At 37.7% G+C, this 19,629-nt stretch overlaps 1 protein-coding gene across 3 annotated transcripts in view; it reads right to left on the bottom strand.

Moving 5' to 3' along the window:
• Nucleotides 1-4,219: 4,219 nt before the first annotated feature.
• Nucleotides 4,220-19,629, bottom strand: part of ZBTB8A (zinc finger and BTB domain containing 8A) — a 50,965-nt gene continuing 35,555 nt past the window's right edge. For 2 of the 3 annotated variants that reach the window (XM_082611903.1, XM_082611902.1), the window contains 3 exons: nt 12,976-13,796; nt 10,605-10,774; nt 4,220-5,723 (listed from right to left, as the gene is read on the bottom strand). In XM_082611903.1, the coding sequence (XP_082468029.1) occupies nt 5,391-5,723; nt 10,605-10,774; nt 12,976-13,795 (1,323 nt within the window). In that variant the 5' untranslated portion in view covers nt 13,796 and the 3' untranslated portion in view covers nt 4,220-5,390. The remainder of the gene's footprint in view (nt 5,724-10,604; nt 10,775-12,975; nt 13,797-19,629) is intronic. The other variant, XM_082611904.1, reaches the window with a different exon arrangement.

The raw sequence follows: 19,629 nt of genomic DNA, 5'->3' as shown, positions 1-19,629 counted from the left end.
TATACTTGTCATGTTTGAATTGCATACATAACCTGTTATGGGAATGAGGATGGTGCTTTATGCCAAAGTCGTTTCAAGTTATTTTCCAAAAAAAAAAATTTTAATGGCAATACTTGAAGTAAAGCAAAGACATTTTTTTTTCTTTCCAAATTAATCTGAAGGCTTCTTTAAATAAGACATCTTTCTTGGTTTCTCTGCTATGGCATTTAACTTGAATAAAAACTGATTTAATTCAATTCACTGATGGAATACTAATGTGTAGCAATTAAGTTTCACAGTGCTTGGAGAGTGTTCTGGTTTCTTTTTCAAAAGCAAAGAAAACATTAAAGCTTGCAAAATTTCAGGATATAGTATTTCAGTCACATATTCCTAATATAGTTCTTTTATTACTCTGTGTGATTATTCCCAGACTGCAACCCATGATCAAATAAAAATGCAAATACATCTCAAAGTAAAAATGGGCTATTTTAATTTAGTGTCCATACTATTTGACCCTAATAAAAAGCTTAGATGAGGGGGCATACACAATATCTTAAAATTTCACAAAAATTAATATTTTCTTGGACTGGGCAACCATATTTTAATTTTTTTTCCTTAATGATAGGGTTGCAAACCAGTGGACTGGAAGGTGAAATGGTTCCACTGCCCAACTTTAGCATCTATCTATCTGGGGAGAACAAAGGGAAACCTTGACTAGGGGACCTATTTTGCACATAAAAAACACTGGAAAGATTAAAAAAAATGTATCCAGGCCCCATCTGCCAGAGATTCTGCTTTACTTAGGCATCTGTATTTTTAAAATTTCCACAAGTGGTTCTCAAGTGCAGCCAAGGTTGAGAACTACTATCTAGGTAAAAATGTTCCATTTTTTCCCTTATAGGCTGAATAAAATAATTTACTCAATAAAAGAATTAAGTAGTTGTAAATAATATCAACAAGGAATTAAAAGATTTTCCCAATGGGAAAATCAAGAAACTATATAATGGATCTGTGTATCTAGAAATCCAAAAGAGTGAAGTAAAGTATAATCAGTTCTTAGATATACTTTACAAGTTGTCTTTAATAATGTTTGCAAATGATCTAATCAAGCCCAAAGGTAAAGAGATGACTGGCATTACCCTGGTCACTGGTTTCCTATCTAAAGATGATGAAGTACCAGTGGCTTTTGCTGGTGTGAAGAAAATAAAAAGAGGCAGGGAAAAGTGTTTATCATGCTTTTAAGAAAATACATTTCAAAATATTTTGCATTTAAAAGTTAAGAGTCCCGGACTCCCCTGGTGGTCCAGTGGTTAAGAATCTGCCTTCCATTGCAGGGTACACGGGGTTGATGCCTGGTCGGGGAACTAAGATCCCACAGGCCATGGGGCAACTAAGCAACTACTGAGCTGGCATGCCACAACTAGAGAGCCCACACACTGCAACTAGAGAGAAGCCCACACGCCACAACGAAGACCCAGTGCAGCCAAAAAAAAAAATTAAAAGAGTCCCCTGACTTCTCCTGTGTGTGGCTTATTAACATATTTTACTTTTCATTGGCATTAACACAGGTACTTTAGGGAGAAGGCTGATAAGTTAGAAAATGAAGTTTATAGATTCTCTGTGGATTTCATTTTTCTGTTCTATTCATGGCTCAATTGGTATGAATAGTTGAGAAACTCTTGTATCAAAATAAAATATTAATTATACTTCACAATATATAAAATTGGCTAAATAATGCCACTTGTGTGACAACTTGAATTTTTATCATTGAAACTCTTGTAACCAAAGTCACATCCTTTACATAATATTTATTCTGTATAGGATTTATCCACATACAATGACGTCAGCTTTAAAACAATTGACTGTTATTTGTATAAACTCATCTTATAAAATAGAGTAATACACAACACACCTCAGTGATTTAAGCTGATATTCTAGGATTCAGAAAATCTGATCATTCTAATTCCTATTTTTTGCCACTGTTTCACTGGGTTGTCTTAGGCAGGTTGCTTTACTGTTCTGTGCCTCAATTTCTTTACCTTTCATGTGATAAATGTCCTATTTCATAGATATGTAAAGAATAACAAAAATTATTAAATACTTTGCAAATATAAAATGCTATATAAATGATAAATAGTAATACTGATCCACTCTAATATAAAATAACTTAGAACTTTCCATTTATAATCTAAAGTTTGGTCCTCCAGTACCTACTGTTATCACCCTTCCCAGTTAAACACATCTTATGCTGTACTGTTTTTAGTGATTTTTCCATAGTATTAATTTCAGAACTCCAAACATATATAACCAATATGAATGGAAATTTCAATATATCTTAGCATGACTCAGCAAAATAACTTTAACGAATTGAGTTCTGAGCTCATAAGTAACTGAAACACTAAACTTTTCATCCATTAAGCAGTAACTTGGCCACATAAAAGCAGTAACTGTGTTTGATTTCATCACTCAGACATACAATATTGAAAAATTTGTTCTTAAAAAGGTCTTAAGATACATGATAACTATAGAAGGAACCTTGAAAAGATGTGATTTGCTGCTCTATGGTTACCAGCTTATAAGTGCAAGGAGTAACAGGAGTAATGAAGTGAGACTGTAATGCTCAAAGGGAATTCAAAAAGTGATCCAGCCCAAGGTTTTCAGTGCTGGACTCCTGAGCTCTGCAGTGTCTGGGGAAAGGTTTGCAGGGAGCTTAAACCAGAGCAGCTCTGTCCTTTAGAGTTTCCTTAAATGTTGAACTTCTCTGTGAAACAATTCATTTGAAGAAGGGGTTTCTTGGGTAAAAAAAACTCTTTAAAACCACTGGCCTAGTCAATTTTGCTTTCTCCAGACAGTAGGCATGACTCAGTGGTGCTTTATTTTGCAAAACTTCATCCTATCAACCGGATCTTGAGGACCATAGACTTAGAAGGGTGTTCAGAACCTGATAAAACAGCATTCTTGTAAGAGCAAACTTTGGTCTAACCAACTTCCATTATTTTCCTAACATTAAAAAAAAAAATCTTGGCATAAATAAAGCTTATATTAACAGATTATACCCCTATGTAATATTTTCCCATATTTAAGAGCCAAAGAATTCAGTTTTCTTAGAAACCATTAATAGACAGTTTCACTCTAGAAAAGAATTGGTCTCTAAAGTCTTAGATAAATATGATATGATACTGGAGTTATTATTTACAACTTAGAGACATGTCACGTATGTTCTTTTATGATACTAAAACGATAGAACAGATGCACTGTCTAGTTTGGTGAATTTGATAGCTGTTTTGTGGGGATCGCCTGATGCTTGTTATAAACAATTAAGAGAAAAGCATTATTTCTGATAGGGTTCTACAAGTGCTGGTGGCACTGTGTTCAGTGGACCTCGCTGACAATCATGCTGACGTTTGCATGCAGAGTACAGTAGCATCAAAGAACATTTAGGTCATAGACTAAAGTGCGTTAGAGTATACACATGCAAGCACAACTTCATTTCTATAAATAAAGCTCAAGTCAGTCATTTTTCCTATTGGTTCCAATGATTAAAAATCAGATTACAATTTTGAAAGATGTTATCATCCTCTGGTGAGACTAAAGAATGACAAGTGTTCCCTCCCTCATTTGGAACAATGTAATTGTTAAGACTCCTGACTCAGGAACGGTCATGTTGGGAGACAATGAACTCAGTGCACACTATCTGGTCTTGAAGCAATTGGAAATTTACCATCAGGGGAATCTTGAAAAAAATCTCAGAATTAGGTACCATAAAACAAAGTGGTTATTCACCTATTTATAAAAAAAACTTAAAGAAATTAACCATTTTGGCCCACAAATTGGTATTAAGGGCAATCATTAATTAAAGAATAAGAGAAAATAACATAAAAAGTATCTTGAGGTATGTCATGGCAGTTGAAAATACAGTATAATACATGGAGCCTCTATCAAAATTAAAACAAGCTTAATTGGGATAACTTGCCAAGACCTTTATGAACAGTTCTTTACTTCTAGTATTTAGATTTTATCTTTACAACTAAAATAATGCATCTCCAATTTGACTGTGATTTTGGAATGTTTCATAATTTATATAGGGGAGGAGTTAAAACTTAATTTTGTATTCTAGTAGAAAAGTTTGTTTTGAAGAATTATATATAAATTATATAAACTGCTTAAAGAACTTAGGAGAATAATGTGTTCAAATAGTTTTAGATATAAAATTTATATATAAATAACAAAAACATGTCAATAGGTACTATAGGGACATTACTTAGCACTACTTGAATAACTCTAGTTCAAGATATTATATGTTGTTGAAGATGATTAAATTCCTCTTCTTTCATACTTTCTAATTCTCATAGGCTTCTTTTTATAATTATTGCATATTGGTGAGGTTTGACTTCACTTCTTCACCATTTCAGGGGACTATCCAGGGAGAGACGGTTGAAAGAGGACTGTTTAAAATCAAAACCTGTCCAGTCACCAGCCCCACCACTTAAACTTTCTGACCTTAATTTCCTCATTTGTAAATCAGAGACAATACCATTTACCTTGCTGATTAGGTGGGGAGATGTGTGAAAGAGCACTTTATAAGTAATATAGTAGTATATAAATGGAGGAAATTAATCTTAAGAACTGGTAAGAACCGCCAGTTTTCTTTTCTTCTCTAGAGAGGAAGAGAGCTATATAGACAGATCCTCAAAAAACTACCTTGACAGTATTAGTTTCCTGCTTTAAGAAAATGATGTCTGTATATAATCTCTGGTCAGCTTCTATTTTAGAGTTTGTTCTTTTTAAACACTGACTACATAAGAGTAATTTTTAACTTAATGACAAAAGTTTCAAATATGAACGATTTCAAACAGTTTAGGTTTGTTTTCTGCCATAATTCTAAAACATTTAGGATACTGGAATAATGATAGGTTATTTTTGGTCTGAAGGTAATAGACTAATCAGTTTAGTCAGGTAGGGTGCCAGACCCTTAAATGTGCTCTTACCTGGTTCCCTGTGAAAATTAAATAGTGGTAGTTTATATGTTTTTGAAACACCTTGAAATTATCATATATACAGTTTGGTTGTGGTGAATTTATTTAAAATATTTTCTTTGAAAAAAGTTCACTAAGTAGATCTTCCAATATTAAAAAAAAAAAGGTATCTCTGTAATAAAAGTAAGAGGATTAATTGTTCATCCATCATGCCAACTCAAGCTAGGTCTTTCTTCCCAGTGCAGCAACAGATTTTAGGGCAACAAAGTTCAGAATGGATACAATGGCCTGTTCAGAAAGCATGCAAGTGATATCAGGTCATTACTTTCAAGTCAGTCTGATAATTTGTTAACCAGACTCTGACCATGGAAAGAGAGAGTTATGGGAAGTCAGTGTAAGTTGCAGACATGCCAGATCTGTTGGTTCACATCCCAGCTACCTGATGTTGGGCTTTATCTCCTTTTCTTCTTCTTCTTCACTATCATCAACCTGTTGTATGACCAGATCAGCAGACCCATCCTCTACAATCTCCACGTATGATCTATTCTCATCTTCGCCCAAGTGCCATCTGGAATCCTTATCTCCATCTGATGCGGACATAAGATGCTGTTCAGCTTCCAAATCAATGGGGAGGCTGTCTATGCCAACTTCAGCAAGGCACTCATTACAGAGTCTGTAGCGCCTGGTTCCTTCCTGTACCACTTGACCTGTTAGATCAGTCACATGGCGTTTGCATTTTCTGCAGATGAGTTTGCATGCCTGGTGAATCTGTGTAGAGATTTAAATAGTGATAAAAAAAGATTTTTCAAAAGCAGAACCGTTTGATATTCTAAGTACCAATTCATAAATTTAAAATGTTCAAAGCCAAGCATTAGTATTAAATTAACATCTAGTTATTAGAAAAAAATCACAGGTTTTGGTGATAAATTAATGTCACAGAAATATTAAATACCAGCTTTCTCTAAATAATGTCTTTTATGTTTTTATGATTAATATTACATACTTAATAATTTCACATATCCCTTAATCCAATAATATTTTTATATCTGAGGTAACAAGGGACACATTCCCAGAATAATACAAAATAATTGCAAACACTTAATATCTGCCATATACTATTCTAAGGACTTTACATATCTTAATTCAGGGGAAAAAACTCATTTCATTTGAATACTAATATTTTGTTATTTCACTAGAGAAGGAAAAAATATTGTCCCAAATTTAAATTTATCAAAAAATATTTTTCAATATAAGGATTATTGCCACTTTTATTAATGAAAGATCTAATAGAAAGAACACTGGACTAGGAATTGGAAAGCCTGGGTTCTAGTCCTGCTTTTGTCATTTACTAACCATGTTATCTTGAAGCAAGTAACTTAAAACATTATAAACCTGCTTCCAGGGTGACTGTCAAAATATTTAACAACTGATAAGGTATGGGCACCACCCAAACAGAATAGAAGCCTGACTATCAGAATGGACACTGGTTATAAACAACCACTATGGTGGTTCTGCTACATATCAGTCTATTACTATTCCTAACTGCTCCGTTATTACTAATAGGGATACAGCTCAGGTTGTGTGGACCAAATGAGTTAATATGTGTGAAATGCTTTGGGAAGAAGTTGTAATTGATGAATAATTGTATATTATAGTTAGTAACTTTGTTCAATTAGCTGTCAGAGCAATAGATTATAGATTCTAATCTAAAAATTATTACATATAATTAACTATATATGCTGAATTAATGTTTATGGCATATTCATTTAGATAATGTCAGAATGGTATGAAAGTGGGCCACCAAACACAAATAGTCAAAAAACCCAAGAGAACTAAAGCAGTCTGGTAAAATATCTAAGAAAATGTATGGTACTACCACTCAGTACAGTTATTATCTTCTGCTTAACCACTGACATATTAATCAGTAAATGTTGAAAGTACATAATTTGAGTGTACCTTTATTTCTCCTGAGATAGAATCAGTATTATGGTTATCATATGTGGCACTGTTTTTATTACAAAGTTCTGACACAGATTCATGTTCATCCCCCTCCAAATCCAATACAATTATGAAGACAAAGAAATTAAGTGAAACACTGTAATGTTAAAACTGAAAATATCATCATGAACTCATTATTTTAAAAATATATACCTTCTAGCTCAGAAACAATCTAAAAAGGATGCCCTAATAACAATGAGCACCCTGGGTGTCCAAATTTTGGTTTCTAATTTCATTCCCCACTAAGAGGTACCAAAGCTCCTTTGAGAAATGGCTGATTCCAGTTTTGTGGCAGCGGAAGTACAAGATGCACCTAGGGCTCTTTTGGAGCCAGAGAAAAAGGACACTGAAAATTTAATGGAGTTGTGACAGAAGGACACAAGAGCCAGCTTCAAGGGTCCCCACTGCACAAATTTGAAATTTTGAGTATCAAAAAAATAATAATTATTATGGATCCAAACACAATGAACCAATGAAAATTCATGAGAACATATGCTATTTAAAAAAACAAAGCCAGAAAAACCTCATATACCATTTGAGGCTACTATTAAATCACTCTTTACTTTGAAAATTGGTAGTTAAAGGGAAATAATTAAACATTTATCTTGCTTCTCCTGCAGGAACCCTATTTCAAAGTAACCAAATAGCCCCAGGTGATGAAGGAAAGCTTTATAGAATTCCAGCTAATAATACAGAAGGAAGGATAATATTAGTAAATCATTCCACAACTCCAAGTAAAATTAATAATTTGGACAGAGATTACCAATTGGTATTAATACTATTAAATGAATAGTTCATGGGGAAATGGATAGTCATAGAATACCAAAATAGTTACACAGAGATTCCTTTCTAATTACAATGCAATGGTGGGATCATAGTATCATCACCCTAATCCAGTGATCAATTGTAACAACATGAATGATGGGTCCACCAGATATGATGTGTCTCCTAATGTGACACAATATGAAACATACAATTTTGTCTTTTTTTTTTTGGTACGCGGGCCTCTCACTGCTGTGGCCTCTCCCGTTGCGGAGCACAGGCTCAGCGGCCATGGCTCATGGGCCCAGCCGCTCCGTGGCATGTGGGATCCTCCCGGACTGGGGCACGAACCCGCGTCCCCTGCACCGGCAGGCGGACTCCCAACCACTGCGCCACCAGGGAAACCCACAATTTTGTCTTTGTTGAAAGTATTTAACTTGAATCCATTAAGCCTTTAGATAAAACTTCTAGTTTTCGGAAAATGCAGGGGGGGATAGAAGAACAAGCTAAAAATGACACCATGTAGAAGCAAGCAGAGAAATCCAGAGGTAGGATATTTTGTAAAATAATTGGCTCAATATCTTCAGTAAGTCAATGTTATTTTTAAAAAGGTGGGGGGGCGGCAGGGGCGGGTAGGGAACTATGCTAGCTCAAAAACATATTTAAGGGATCTAACAATGAGGTGAGTTCTGGATTGGATTCTGGCTTGGATACACCAGCTATAAGTGGTATTTTAGGAAACTATAGGTAAATTTAAACTGTGTAACACATAAAATTTTATTGAGATGGAAAGGTAGAGATTATTCACTAAAGAAAGCAGGTTACAGGGACTTCCCTGGTGGCGCAGTGGTTAAGAATCTGCCTGCTAATGCAGGGGACAGGGGTTCGAGCCCTGGTCCGGGAAGATCCCACATACCGCAGAGCAACTGAGCCCGTGTGCCACAGCTACTGATCCTGCACTCTAGAGCCCACGAGCCACAACTACTGAGCCCATCTGCCACAACTACTGAAGCCTGCATGCCTAGAGCCCGTGCTCTACAACAAGAGAAGCCACCGCAATGAGAAGCCTGCGTACCGCAAGGAAGAGTAGCCCCCGCTTGCCGCAACAAGAGAAAGCCCACGTGCACCAACGAAGACCCAATGCAGCCAAAAATAAATGAATAAAATAAATAAATCTAAAAAAAAAAAAAGCAGGTTACAAAATAGCATATACAGTATGATATCATTTTGGTTATAAAAACATAAATGCACATGATAAAGCGTTAAGAATGGTAATATCTGGGTGGTAAAAATATGGTATTTTAATTTTCTTATTATGTCTATCTATTTTCTTAGTTTTTATAATGCATGCTTATTGCTTTTGTAATAATAAAAGGTTATTTTAATTTTTAAAAATCTAGCTTCAGAGATTAATGAAGGCAGAGAGTTTGTTTTGCTCACTGCCGTATACCTAGCTCTTAGGAAAGGGTCTGGCACATAGTAGGTGCTCAGTATATATCTGTTGGATGAATACCTAGAAAGCAATGCATCAAGTGACCAATACCCTTCCAAATTAAAAGGAGCTTGTATAAATGGAATAAAAGTATGGGTAATAGAACATCAATTTTGGAAAAAATTTTTGCTGCAAGACGAACAGCAGAATAATTCCAATGTCACTACCATATTTATTTTTATTTTTTTAAATTTATTTATTTATTTTTGGCTGTGTTGGGTTCTCGTTGCTGTGTGCGGGCTTTCTCTAGTTGTGGCGAGCAGGGGCTATTCTTCGCTGCGGTGCACAGGCTTTTCATTGCGGTGGCTTCTCTTGTTGCAGAGCATGGGCTCTAGGCCTGCGGGCTTCAGTAGTTGTGGCTTGTGGGCTCTAGAGCGCAGGCTCAGTGGTTGTGGCTTAGTTGCTCCGCGGCATGGCATGTGGGATCTTCCCAGACCAGGGCTCGAACCCGTGTCCCCTGCACTGGCAGGCGGATTCTTAACCACTGTGCCACCAGGGAAGTCCCGTCACTACCTTATTAAACCACCAGAGCACTGAACAGAAAATTCCCTGAGATTTTTCTGACTGCTGACAGTCCAGTCCCTGACGGAGAGTCGCTCTATTGCCCACCTCACTCCATTCCTTCAGGAGACCAGAGAAACTGGAGAGACACTAGAAAGAGGCTGTAGTGGAGAGAGGTCAGACAGCAGAAACTAGACTGACAACCTACCAGATAAGGATTCAAGAATCACTAGCAGATGCTGAATATCTGAAGTGGTGATTCTGACATAGACATTTAAAAAGTTTTAAACATTTTAAAAGTTTACATTGTCTTTGGCTCGAAAAAACCGGGATATAAAAATAATAGATTTTAAGTGAATTGAAATGGATATTCAAAAGAATATTTCTTACTTCAAGGTTTCAGAGGAGAAAAAAAAACCTATTTTAAAAAATATAGGGCTTCCCTGGTGGCGCAGTGGTTAAGAATCTGTCTGCCAATGCAAGGGACAAGGGTTCGAGCCCTGGCCTGGGAAGATCCCACATGCTGTGGAGCAACTAAGCCCGTGCATCACAACTACTAAGCCTGCGCTCTAGAGCCCGTGCTCCACAACAAGAGAAGCCATGACGAGAAGCACGCACTGCAAAGAAGAGTAGCCCCCGCTCGCCGCAACTAGAGAAAGCCCATGTGCAGCAACGAAAGACCCAACACAGCCAAAAATAAAAAAACAAATAAATAAATAAATTTTAAAAATATATAAAATTATGCATTATGTGCAAAGTAAAAACATTAAATTGGAAAAATTGTTTAATATTGCAGAGTTGTGTGAAAAGATTTTCCTCAGTGAACTAGATTATCCTAAAGCAGATAAATGCATGTATTTCCTAAAAAGTAAAATGATGAAAAATCATATACTTACTGTTCGAAAATGGCTACTTAGATGGTCTAGCCGGCTAAATCTTTTCCCACAAGCTTGACAGGGATAGGGCCTTTCTCCTGTGTGACAACGAAGGTGGCGCTTGAGGTCTGCCTTCCGCTTCACCACATGTGTGCAGTACGGGCACTTGAACCTCATCCTGGGCAGGTCATCTGTCAAGAGACAGTTTGATTAAGTCACTGGAAAGTTCATAATCACCGTTCTGATAATATCAAGAATCCAAAAGGGTCTGGAGAGTCCAATCTCGGAAAGGTAGGCAACAAGAAGGAAGAAATTTTATAAAGACTAGATTGTCAGTGTAATCCTAAGTATAGAACCCTACCTTCAGGATTTGATATATTTACAAAGTCTGGGTAGATTTAGACTGTCCCACTCATGTTTTTATTTAATGGCATAGAGTCACTAGATTTAAGTAAAGCAGTAGTACTAGATTTTAAAACTACAGACACAATCCAGGGTCTTTACGCTTTTAAGTAACTTGTTTCTTGTTTTATTTACATGGGTTTATCCCCCCGCTCTTACTTTTCTTTAAAAAAAATTTTTTTAATCGTTCCACCTGGGCTGGATTCTGACTCGCAGGCATTCAGTCATAATTCCACAGATGGTAGCATCGCCCCATTGGCTCCGCAGCCAAGCACACACACTAGATGTCTGAACCCCCTTGCTCTTACTTTTCATACAGCTGTACTGCTTTTCTTTTAAAGGTAAAAAGTGTCAAGGATCTTTAATCGTTTGTTTTAAAACTCACACATATTCAAAATGTTAGTTGTGGTTGGAGGCATACCTTCTCAATTTAACAGCAGTTAAGTTCAGCTGTTCATTATTGAAGTTAGATTTAAATAACCTAGAGTTACAAAAGTGCAAAGCCCAAGAAAGGATAACTTTGTTGCTGTTTTAAAATGCAACAGAGATTTCCCATTTTTGCTCTGTTATTTCTGTCTGCCTTGGTCAATGGTAGAGCGCCTCAGCATTTTCAGAAAGCTTTATAATATGATACAGTTTCATGTATTTTCATGTTAGTATGCTACAGGAAAATGTGCTAGTAAAAATCAATCAGGTTGCCTATTATTTTTAAATGTTATCTATAACCAAATTATTTTCTAAAATTTACATGACAACCAGGGAAATGTGAATATTGATTGGCTTTTAGTGATATTAAGGACTTGTTAATTTTGTTTAGGTATGATAATAATGGTATTGTAGTTTTTTTTCTAAGACTATATTTTAGGGACACATTCTGAAATATTTACACATGAAAACATATGATGTTTGAGATTTGCTTAAAAATGGGAGTGGTCAGGGGCAGAGGTACAGATGAAACAAGACTGGTCATGAGTGGGACTGGGTAACGGGTGCATGGTGGTTAATTAGACTACTCTACTTTTATATATACTTGGAATTTTTCTAAAATTAAAAAATTAAATATATCACCTAAATCTTTTTTTTTCTTTTTTTAAACATCCTTATTGGAGTATAATTGTCATCTAAATCTTATACTCTGCAAGAGTTTAATTTTATCATAATTTTCCTTTAAATTCACATGTAAACTATTAAGCAAATTTGCTAACTGATTAATTGGTGGGGGGAACTGGATGATATACATTTCTAATCCCTGTTCTCTACTTTGAAACTATCAGCCTCCAATAATATCTCTGCATTTTACTACTATCATAAAAATGAGATGCCTCATGGTGGTGCAGAGATACAGTATCAATATTACATGTTGTATTAAGTTTTTAAAAATTATGTATTTATATCTTAATAAAATCAGATTTAGTTTAATTTCTTTTCGATACTGGGTCTGTGAACCTTTACCAGTATGTATGGTTGCTCTATTTAACTTTTCTGTATAAAAATACTGCTCCTGAGTGAATACTCAGAAAAAAAAGTAAACTATTTAAAGTGAAAATATGATGTATAACTGAATATGATGTATAACTGTACAGCAAAGTGTGCTGTACACCTGAAACTAACACAGCATTGTTAATCAACTATACTCCAATATAAAATTTAAAAAAATAAAGTGAAAATATGTGTCTTAAGGATTGAACCATTTTACAAAAGAGCTTTAAACATTTAACGGTAATCTAATTGCCCACAGATAAGCAGCTTTCGAAATTCATGGGTTTCTGACCCTCAGAACTCTATTGTTTTGACTTCATTAAATTTATCCAGTATTATAATTTTTAAAATTTGTGTTTTATGCATAGATTTCATTAGAGAAGTATGACTTTAAAAAAATCACTTGTTTCAACTGCCCATAACACCTAAAAGTAAGGGCCTGTTGAGATAGGATTGATTTATATCAGAGTCTTGGAACCTGATTGAGGGGACTGATTCTCTTTCTGGGTACCTGGAAAACTTCTTGATGTGACATCAGATCCTTGACCATACTGATAGCCAACAGGAGGAGAGTCCATTTCTGCATCCATTTGTGCCTGTTCTTCAGATTGCGAAATGTGGCTGGAAGAATCAGATGTTCGTGCTTCTCGTTTGCTTGACTTATAATGAGCCATTTCAGAAGGCTGTGACAACCTCAAATGTTTGGATTTTTTAATGGAATCTTTCCTTTGTTCATGTTTGGCCAGAGGCTGTTGAGTATTCCTTTGGGAGGCTGGATGGTAATTATACTTACTCCAAGATTTCCCACTTATACCTGTTCCTTGATCTGGGCTTAGGTGAGAATGTGGAGAACTGCTTTCATCTTGCCAGCCGCCACTATAAAAAGAGGAGCGTTCTATACCATCAGAACTGGCATTTTTATCCGAAAGGCTGAAATAGCGATCCTTTTCTTTTTCACTAATGTCTAATGAAGATTTAATAAAGGTCTTACATACACTAATGACATCAGTCATTTGAAGGAAGCTAGCAGCGGACATCACTTCTATGACATTCTGACCTGTGAGAGAGAGCTTGCCGGAATAGACAAAGTCCAGGATAACTGTAAAAGTGTCAGGGGAGAAAGCCTGAAATGTCGCTGTGGTTGGCTGACTTGTCTCCTTGGAGTTCTGGGAAAGAAGCATTTTAAAGTAGCCGCTACTAGCAAATAATACATTTCGATGGGCTTTAAAGACCTTTCCTTCAACCAGAATACTGCAGTCACAAAATACATCCTGCCTGCGCTGCTCATTCAGTTGTTGCAGGAGGTGAGACTGATGAGAGGAGATCTCCATTCTAAAGAGGAAAAGAAACAGTGATTACCAAAATCGGAGTAACACTGCTTCTCTGAGTCAAGTAAAATGACAGTCAGAAACCTCTGTCCTTTTTCCATTAAAAACACTTTCTCCTTAGAGAATACCGTCTCCAAGACACAGAAGATAATGGGTTTCAGGATATCATGTAAGACTCTACTCTTAGTTAGTTATTAGATTTTTAGACAATTATTTGTTCAGTCACCAAACCTGATTGAGCATCTTCTATAAATCAGGCCTTCTGCTATATATGGTGAACTGAACAGGCTTGATTCTTGCCTCCATGTAGTTTTTAATCTAGATGGGTACCAGCTTGAAACAAATACTCATATGAAGTTATAAATGACAAGTTAAGCGCTAAGACAGAAGGAGCGTGCTCTTAGTATAAAAAGGTGAACTAGTTTAGATTGGGATGGAGAGGGTTAGGGGATACCTCTCCAAGAAGTCACATTTAAGCTGAGACCTCAAAGGTGACTAGGAATTAGCCAGGTGAAGAATGAAGGGAGAAGATTTCTGATTCCAGCAAAATGGTGGTCTAGAAAGTGCTGAAACTTTGCTGTCACAAATCTCTAGAGATGCTGGCTAAAATATAGCCAAGGCTTTAAACTGTATGGCTGAGCTGCTGGGGCAGCAACGTGGGCTCCAGTTTTTATCAGTAACAGAAATTGGCACTCTCTAAGGATTCAACCGTAATGAAAAAGGACTAGTAAACTTTGCCCTGAAGTCCAGGGAAAAGGCAAAGAAAGTTTGTCTTTGCAGGGCCTCAGTTGGGAAGAAAAAAATCCCTAGGTGAGACATCAAACGCAAGGTTGTGCTTTGTGAGGTTCTGGAGTCCAAATTTATTTTACCTGCTTGGTGTGGGAAACCTCAACTGAAAAATTAACATGAGAATTAGTCCTGGGCTGGTGGTGTCTGTGGGGACACCTTGCAGAAGCAAATGCCAAACTGCTCAGGAGGGAAGCTCTCAGAGCTTCCAGGTGGGAAATAAGCTCTGCTTAAACTGAACTCAGTCATTCCCATCTCTGTACAGAGTGGATCATTTCCTATATTGTACCACCATGATGTCTAATATGGCCTATCTTAAAAACTCCCCTTGATTTCACATCTATTTCTGGCTACTACTCCATTTCTCTGCTCCCTTTACACAGAGTTCATTGAAAGAGTTTTTTGTCTTGGTTTTTTCATTTGCTATCTTCACTTCTCCCATTCTAAATCAAGTTTCCATCCCCATCCATCAAAACCCATTTTTTGAAGATCATTAGTTGCATGTTGACAACCTGCATGTTGTCAAATCCAATGGTCACTTCTTTGTCTTCATTTTACAGACACAGTGGATCACTCTTTTCATCCTGAAACACTTGTTGCACTTACTTGGCTGCCAGGACACCACTCCTTCATGGTTCTTCTATTGCTCACTCCTCAGTCTCCTCTCCTGGCTCTTCCTTGTCTAATCTCTAAGTTTTTTGGGATTCAGGACATGCTACCCCCCAAGATGGCACCTTGGCATATTGAATATTGTGAACTGAAGGAGTCTGAGTAAACAGCAGAAGCAGGAAGGTCACTCTGACACCCCCTCCCTTTTCTGCTGCAACAGATCACAAAACCCTCAGGTGAGAGGTGTCCACCCTACACCCAGAGGAAAGGAGCCTCCTTATCTCAGAAGACAAAGGGACGCTGAGAAGACTCTGAACAAACAGGCTTTGCTGGGTGTGCCCCAGTTTTCTAACCTTACCTCTTACTCCTTATTCTATCACATTCTTCCATGACTCTCCACTCTTCACCAAGCCTAGCATAAAAATACTCAGGTCTGTCTCTTCGGGCCTTCATTTCCTTATGAAGCCTTCTGTGTCATGTAAAATTTATATTGAGAAAATATGTATGCATTTCTCCTGCTATTCTGTTAGTTTGATTTTCAGACACAGGCCGGAAGAAGGTCAAGGAAAATTTTTTCTCCCCTACAGCTGGAATGTCCCAGGCCTCAGGGCTCAGACCTCTCCTCTACTTACATCATTCCCTAGGTGAGCCCATCCAGTCTCATAGCTTTAAATACCATTTTACATATCTAGCCCCTGACCTCTTCCCTGAGCCTCAGACTCAAATTGTCTGTTTATCTGCATCTCCACTTAGATGTTTAATAGGCATCCTGAGCTCAACAGAGCCCAAGCCACTCTTCATTCATCCTCATCTTAAACCTGCCTTTCCTACAGTCCTATCCGTCTCAGGAAATGGTAACTCCATTCCACTTATTTAGACCAAAAACATGAAGAGTCATCTTTGACTGTGTGTTGTCAGCTTTACCTTCAAAACAAATCCAAAATCCTACCACTTCTGTGCTACTCCTGTTACCACTTCACTCCATCACCTGTTATCAACAGCCTCCTAATTAGTCTCCTTGCAACTTCAGTCTAGTCTGAATACAGCAGCCATGGTGATGCTTCTGAAACACGAGTGAAATCGTGTTACCCCTCTGCACAAAACCCTCCAAAGAAAGGTTCCCCACCCAACCCCAAAGTTCTTCTCATGACCTACACCATCTGCATCCTGCCCCTCCTGGTACCTCTCTGCCCGCATCTCTTCTGCTCTACCCCTCGCACACTGCATTCCAGCTCCAAAGACCTCTGCTTGTGCCCAAACATTCAAGGCATGTTCCTGTCATGCAGCCTTGTACTTGCTATGCCTTCTGCTTGGAAATGCTTCCTCCAGATACACACATAGCTCACATTCTCACATTTTCTAGGTCTCTGCTCAAATGTCACCTTATCCCTTACCATTTCCTTTACCATTAGCCAGGTGAAGACTGAAGGGAGAAGATTCTTCTCCCTTTACCATTCTTTTTTTAATAAATAAATAAATAATCAATTAAAATAAATTAATTTAAATAAAGGCTTTCCTTTACCATTCTTTTAAAATTAATTAATTAGTTAATTTTTGGCTGCGTTGGGTCTTCGTTGCAGTGCGTGGGCTTTCTCTAGTTGAGGCAAGCGGGGGCTACTTTTCGTTGCAGTGCGCAGGCTTATTGCAGTGGCTTCTCTTGTTGTGGAGCACAGGCTCTAGAGCACAGGCTCAGTAGTTGTGGTGCACGCGCTTAGTTGCTCCGTGGCATGTGGGATCTTCCCAGACCAGGGCTCAAAACCGTGTCCCCTGCGTTGGCAGGTGGATTCTTAACCACTGCACCACCAGGGAAACCTCCTTTACCGTAAGCACCTCCTCCCACTCTCCGTCCCCTTACTCGTTTACTCTTTGTTTTCTCCTACTAGAATTTAAGGTCCAAGAGAGCAGAGTCTGCCTGTTTTGTTTACTTATATATTCCCAGCTCCTTGAACAGCACTTGAGCAAACAACAGCTGCTCAATCAATGCTGTTGAATGAATGAGTCAAAAATATTAAAAGACACAAGGAAATTGTTCTTTATAAAGAAGAATCAGCAGGCATAACAAGCAGGGAATTAGGACCCCAAGAATTTGAGAAAAATAGTACAAAAATCTAATAGGCTATTAAATAAGTATGTTTAAAATGATCAAAGATAAAAGGTGATGCAGACTAGCACATAGTTATGAGCACAGGCACTAGAACCAGGTAGCTTGATTGGAATTCTTGCTCTATCACTTAACTAGCTGTGTGAACCTGGGCAATGTATTTAACCTTTGTATTGCTGTTTCCTTATCTGTAAAGTGGAACCAAAAATAGCACTTATTTCATAGGATTATTGTGAGGATTGAATGAGTTGATGTACATATACCACTCAAAACAGTGTTTGGCAGGTAGTAAGTACTTCACAAATTTTAGCTATTCTCCTTTTATTATTATTATCCATAAGAAAAGGGAAAAAAAAGAAGAGGTAGGTTTGAAGAGGAATCAAATGAATTTAATATATGAAAAATATAAGTAATGAAATTACAACACCTCATGCTGCAAGATGAGTGCCCCATCTGCAGTCTCATGTCCATATTCCTGGCAGGAAGAAGACAAAAAGACAAAAGGCAATTACCAGCCCAGTCTATCTTCTTTTTTATCAGGAAAAAAAAATAGTTCTTCCAGATGCCACATCCAGGGGACTGACACTTGCAACTCAATGGCCAGAATCATGTCACCTACTTTTTAGGTGTGCACTCCCACAAATGGTATATATCAATTTCTACTTCTCAATTTTTGCCAACACTTAATATTATCAGATTTTAAATTTTGCCAGTCTTATGGATATGCAATGGTATGCTATTGCTTTTATTTGTATGGACTGAAGAACTTTTAATGTTTGTTGACCATGATTAAGTGAATTTCCTTGCTCATTACAATGTTGTCAAGTAACACTGAATAACAGCTAACCACAAAAACAATGTTATACAATAGTATTTATTTAGCTTAGTGCCTTTGGGTTGGATGGGGCAGCTTGTCTAAAGTGGCTGTGTTATTACATGGTCTTACATCTTCCTCCTGGGACTAGTAGGCCAGCCCGGACAATTTCCTCTCATGACAATGGCTGAAGTATAAAAGCCCAAGTGGAAATACATGAGGTCTCTTAAGGCTTAGGCTTGTAACTGCCACACTGTCACATATTCTAATAGACCAAAGCAAATCACATGGCCAAAAGGGGAGAAATATCCTCTGGTCTGTTAGTGAGAAGAACTGCAAAGTCATACAACAAAGAGTGTGAATGTTAGTAGGCGGTGATGAACTGGGGCCAATAATGCTATCTACACAATATCCTTTCTTATTTGTAAAACTGAATTATCTTTTTCTTATTGATTTATAGGTATCCTTTATATATCCAACATACTAATCCTTTATCAGTTATATGCCTTGCAGATATCTTCTCTCATCTGTGGTTTGTCTTTTTAACTCCATTAAAGGTAGCTTTCATTAAAAAGCAGCTTTCAGTTTTAATAGTCAATTTATCAATCAAAGTGTTTTCTCTATCTTGTTTAAGAAATCACTATTTCAAGGACATAAAGATATTTTTTAAAGTTCTGTTTTTCACTTTTAGGGCTTTAATCTACTATTGATTTTGCATACGGTATTCTAATTTTTTTTCATATAGATAATCAATCTTTCTGGCACTGCTTATTGAACAGCAAATCCTTTCCCCACTAATCTGTAATGCTACCTCTGTTATTCATCTAGTTTCCATAAATTCATGGATCTATTTCTGAACTGTCTGTTCAGTTTAATTTGACTATCTCTCTGTACCAATACGTCACAGCTTTTTTTTTTTTTTTGCGGTACGCGGGCCTCTCTCACTGTGGTGGCCTCTCCCGTTGCGGAGCACAGGCTCCAGACGCGCAAGCTCAGCGGCCATGGCTCACGGGCCCAGCCGCTCCGCGGCATGTGGGATCTTCCCGGACCGGCGCACGAACCCGTGTCCCCTGCCTTGGCAGGCGGACTCTCAACCACTGCGCCACCAGGGAAGCCCCACGTCACAGCTTTAATTACTAAATCTCTAAAATGAGTTCCCCCACCTAGGTCTTCTTCAAATAACATTAAAAAAAAAAAAAAAAAAAAAAAAACTCTGGGGGCTTCCCTGGTGGCGCAGTGGTTGAGAGTCCGCCTGCCGATGCAGGGGACGCGGGTTCGTGCCCCTGTCCGGGAAGATCCCACATGCCGCAGAGCGGCTGGTCCCGTGAGCCATGGCCGCTGGGCCTGCGCGTCCAGAGCCTGTGCTCCGCAACGGGAGAGGCCACAACAGTGAGAGGCCCGCGTAATGCAAAAACAAAAACAAAAACAAAAACAAAAACAAAAACTCTGGGGACTTCCCTGGTGGTCCAGTGGGTAAGACTCCATGCTCCCAATTCAGGGGGCCCACCTTCGATCTCTGGTCAGGGA

The sequence above is a fragment of the Mesoplodon mirus genome (assembly GCF_964341445.2).
Source record: "Mesoplodon mirus genome assembly, chromosome: 3".
Classification (NCBI taxonomy): domain Eukaryota; kingdom Metazoa; phylum Chordata; class Mammalia; order Artiodactyla; family Ziphiidae; genus Mesoplodon; species Mesoplodon mirus.
The sequence above is the reverse complement of the archived record's forward strand: the minus strand, read 5'-3'. Positions and strand labels throughout refer to the sequence as shown.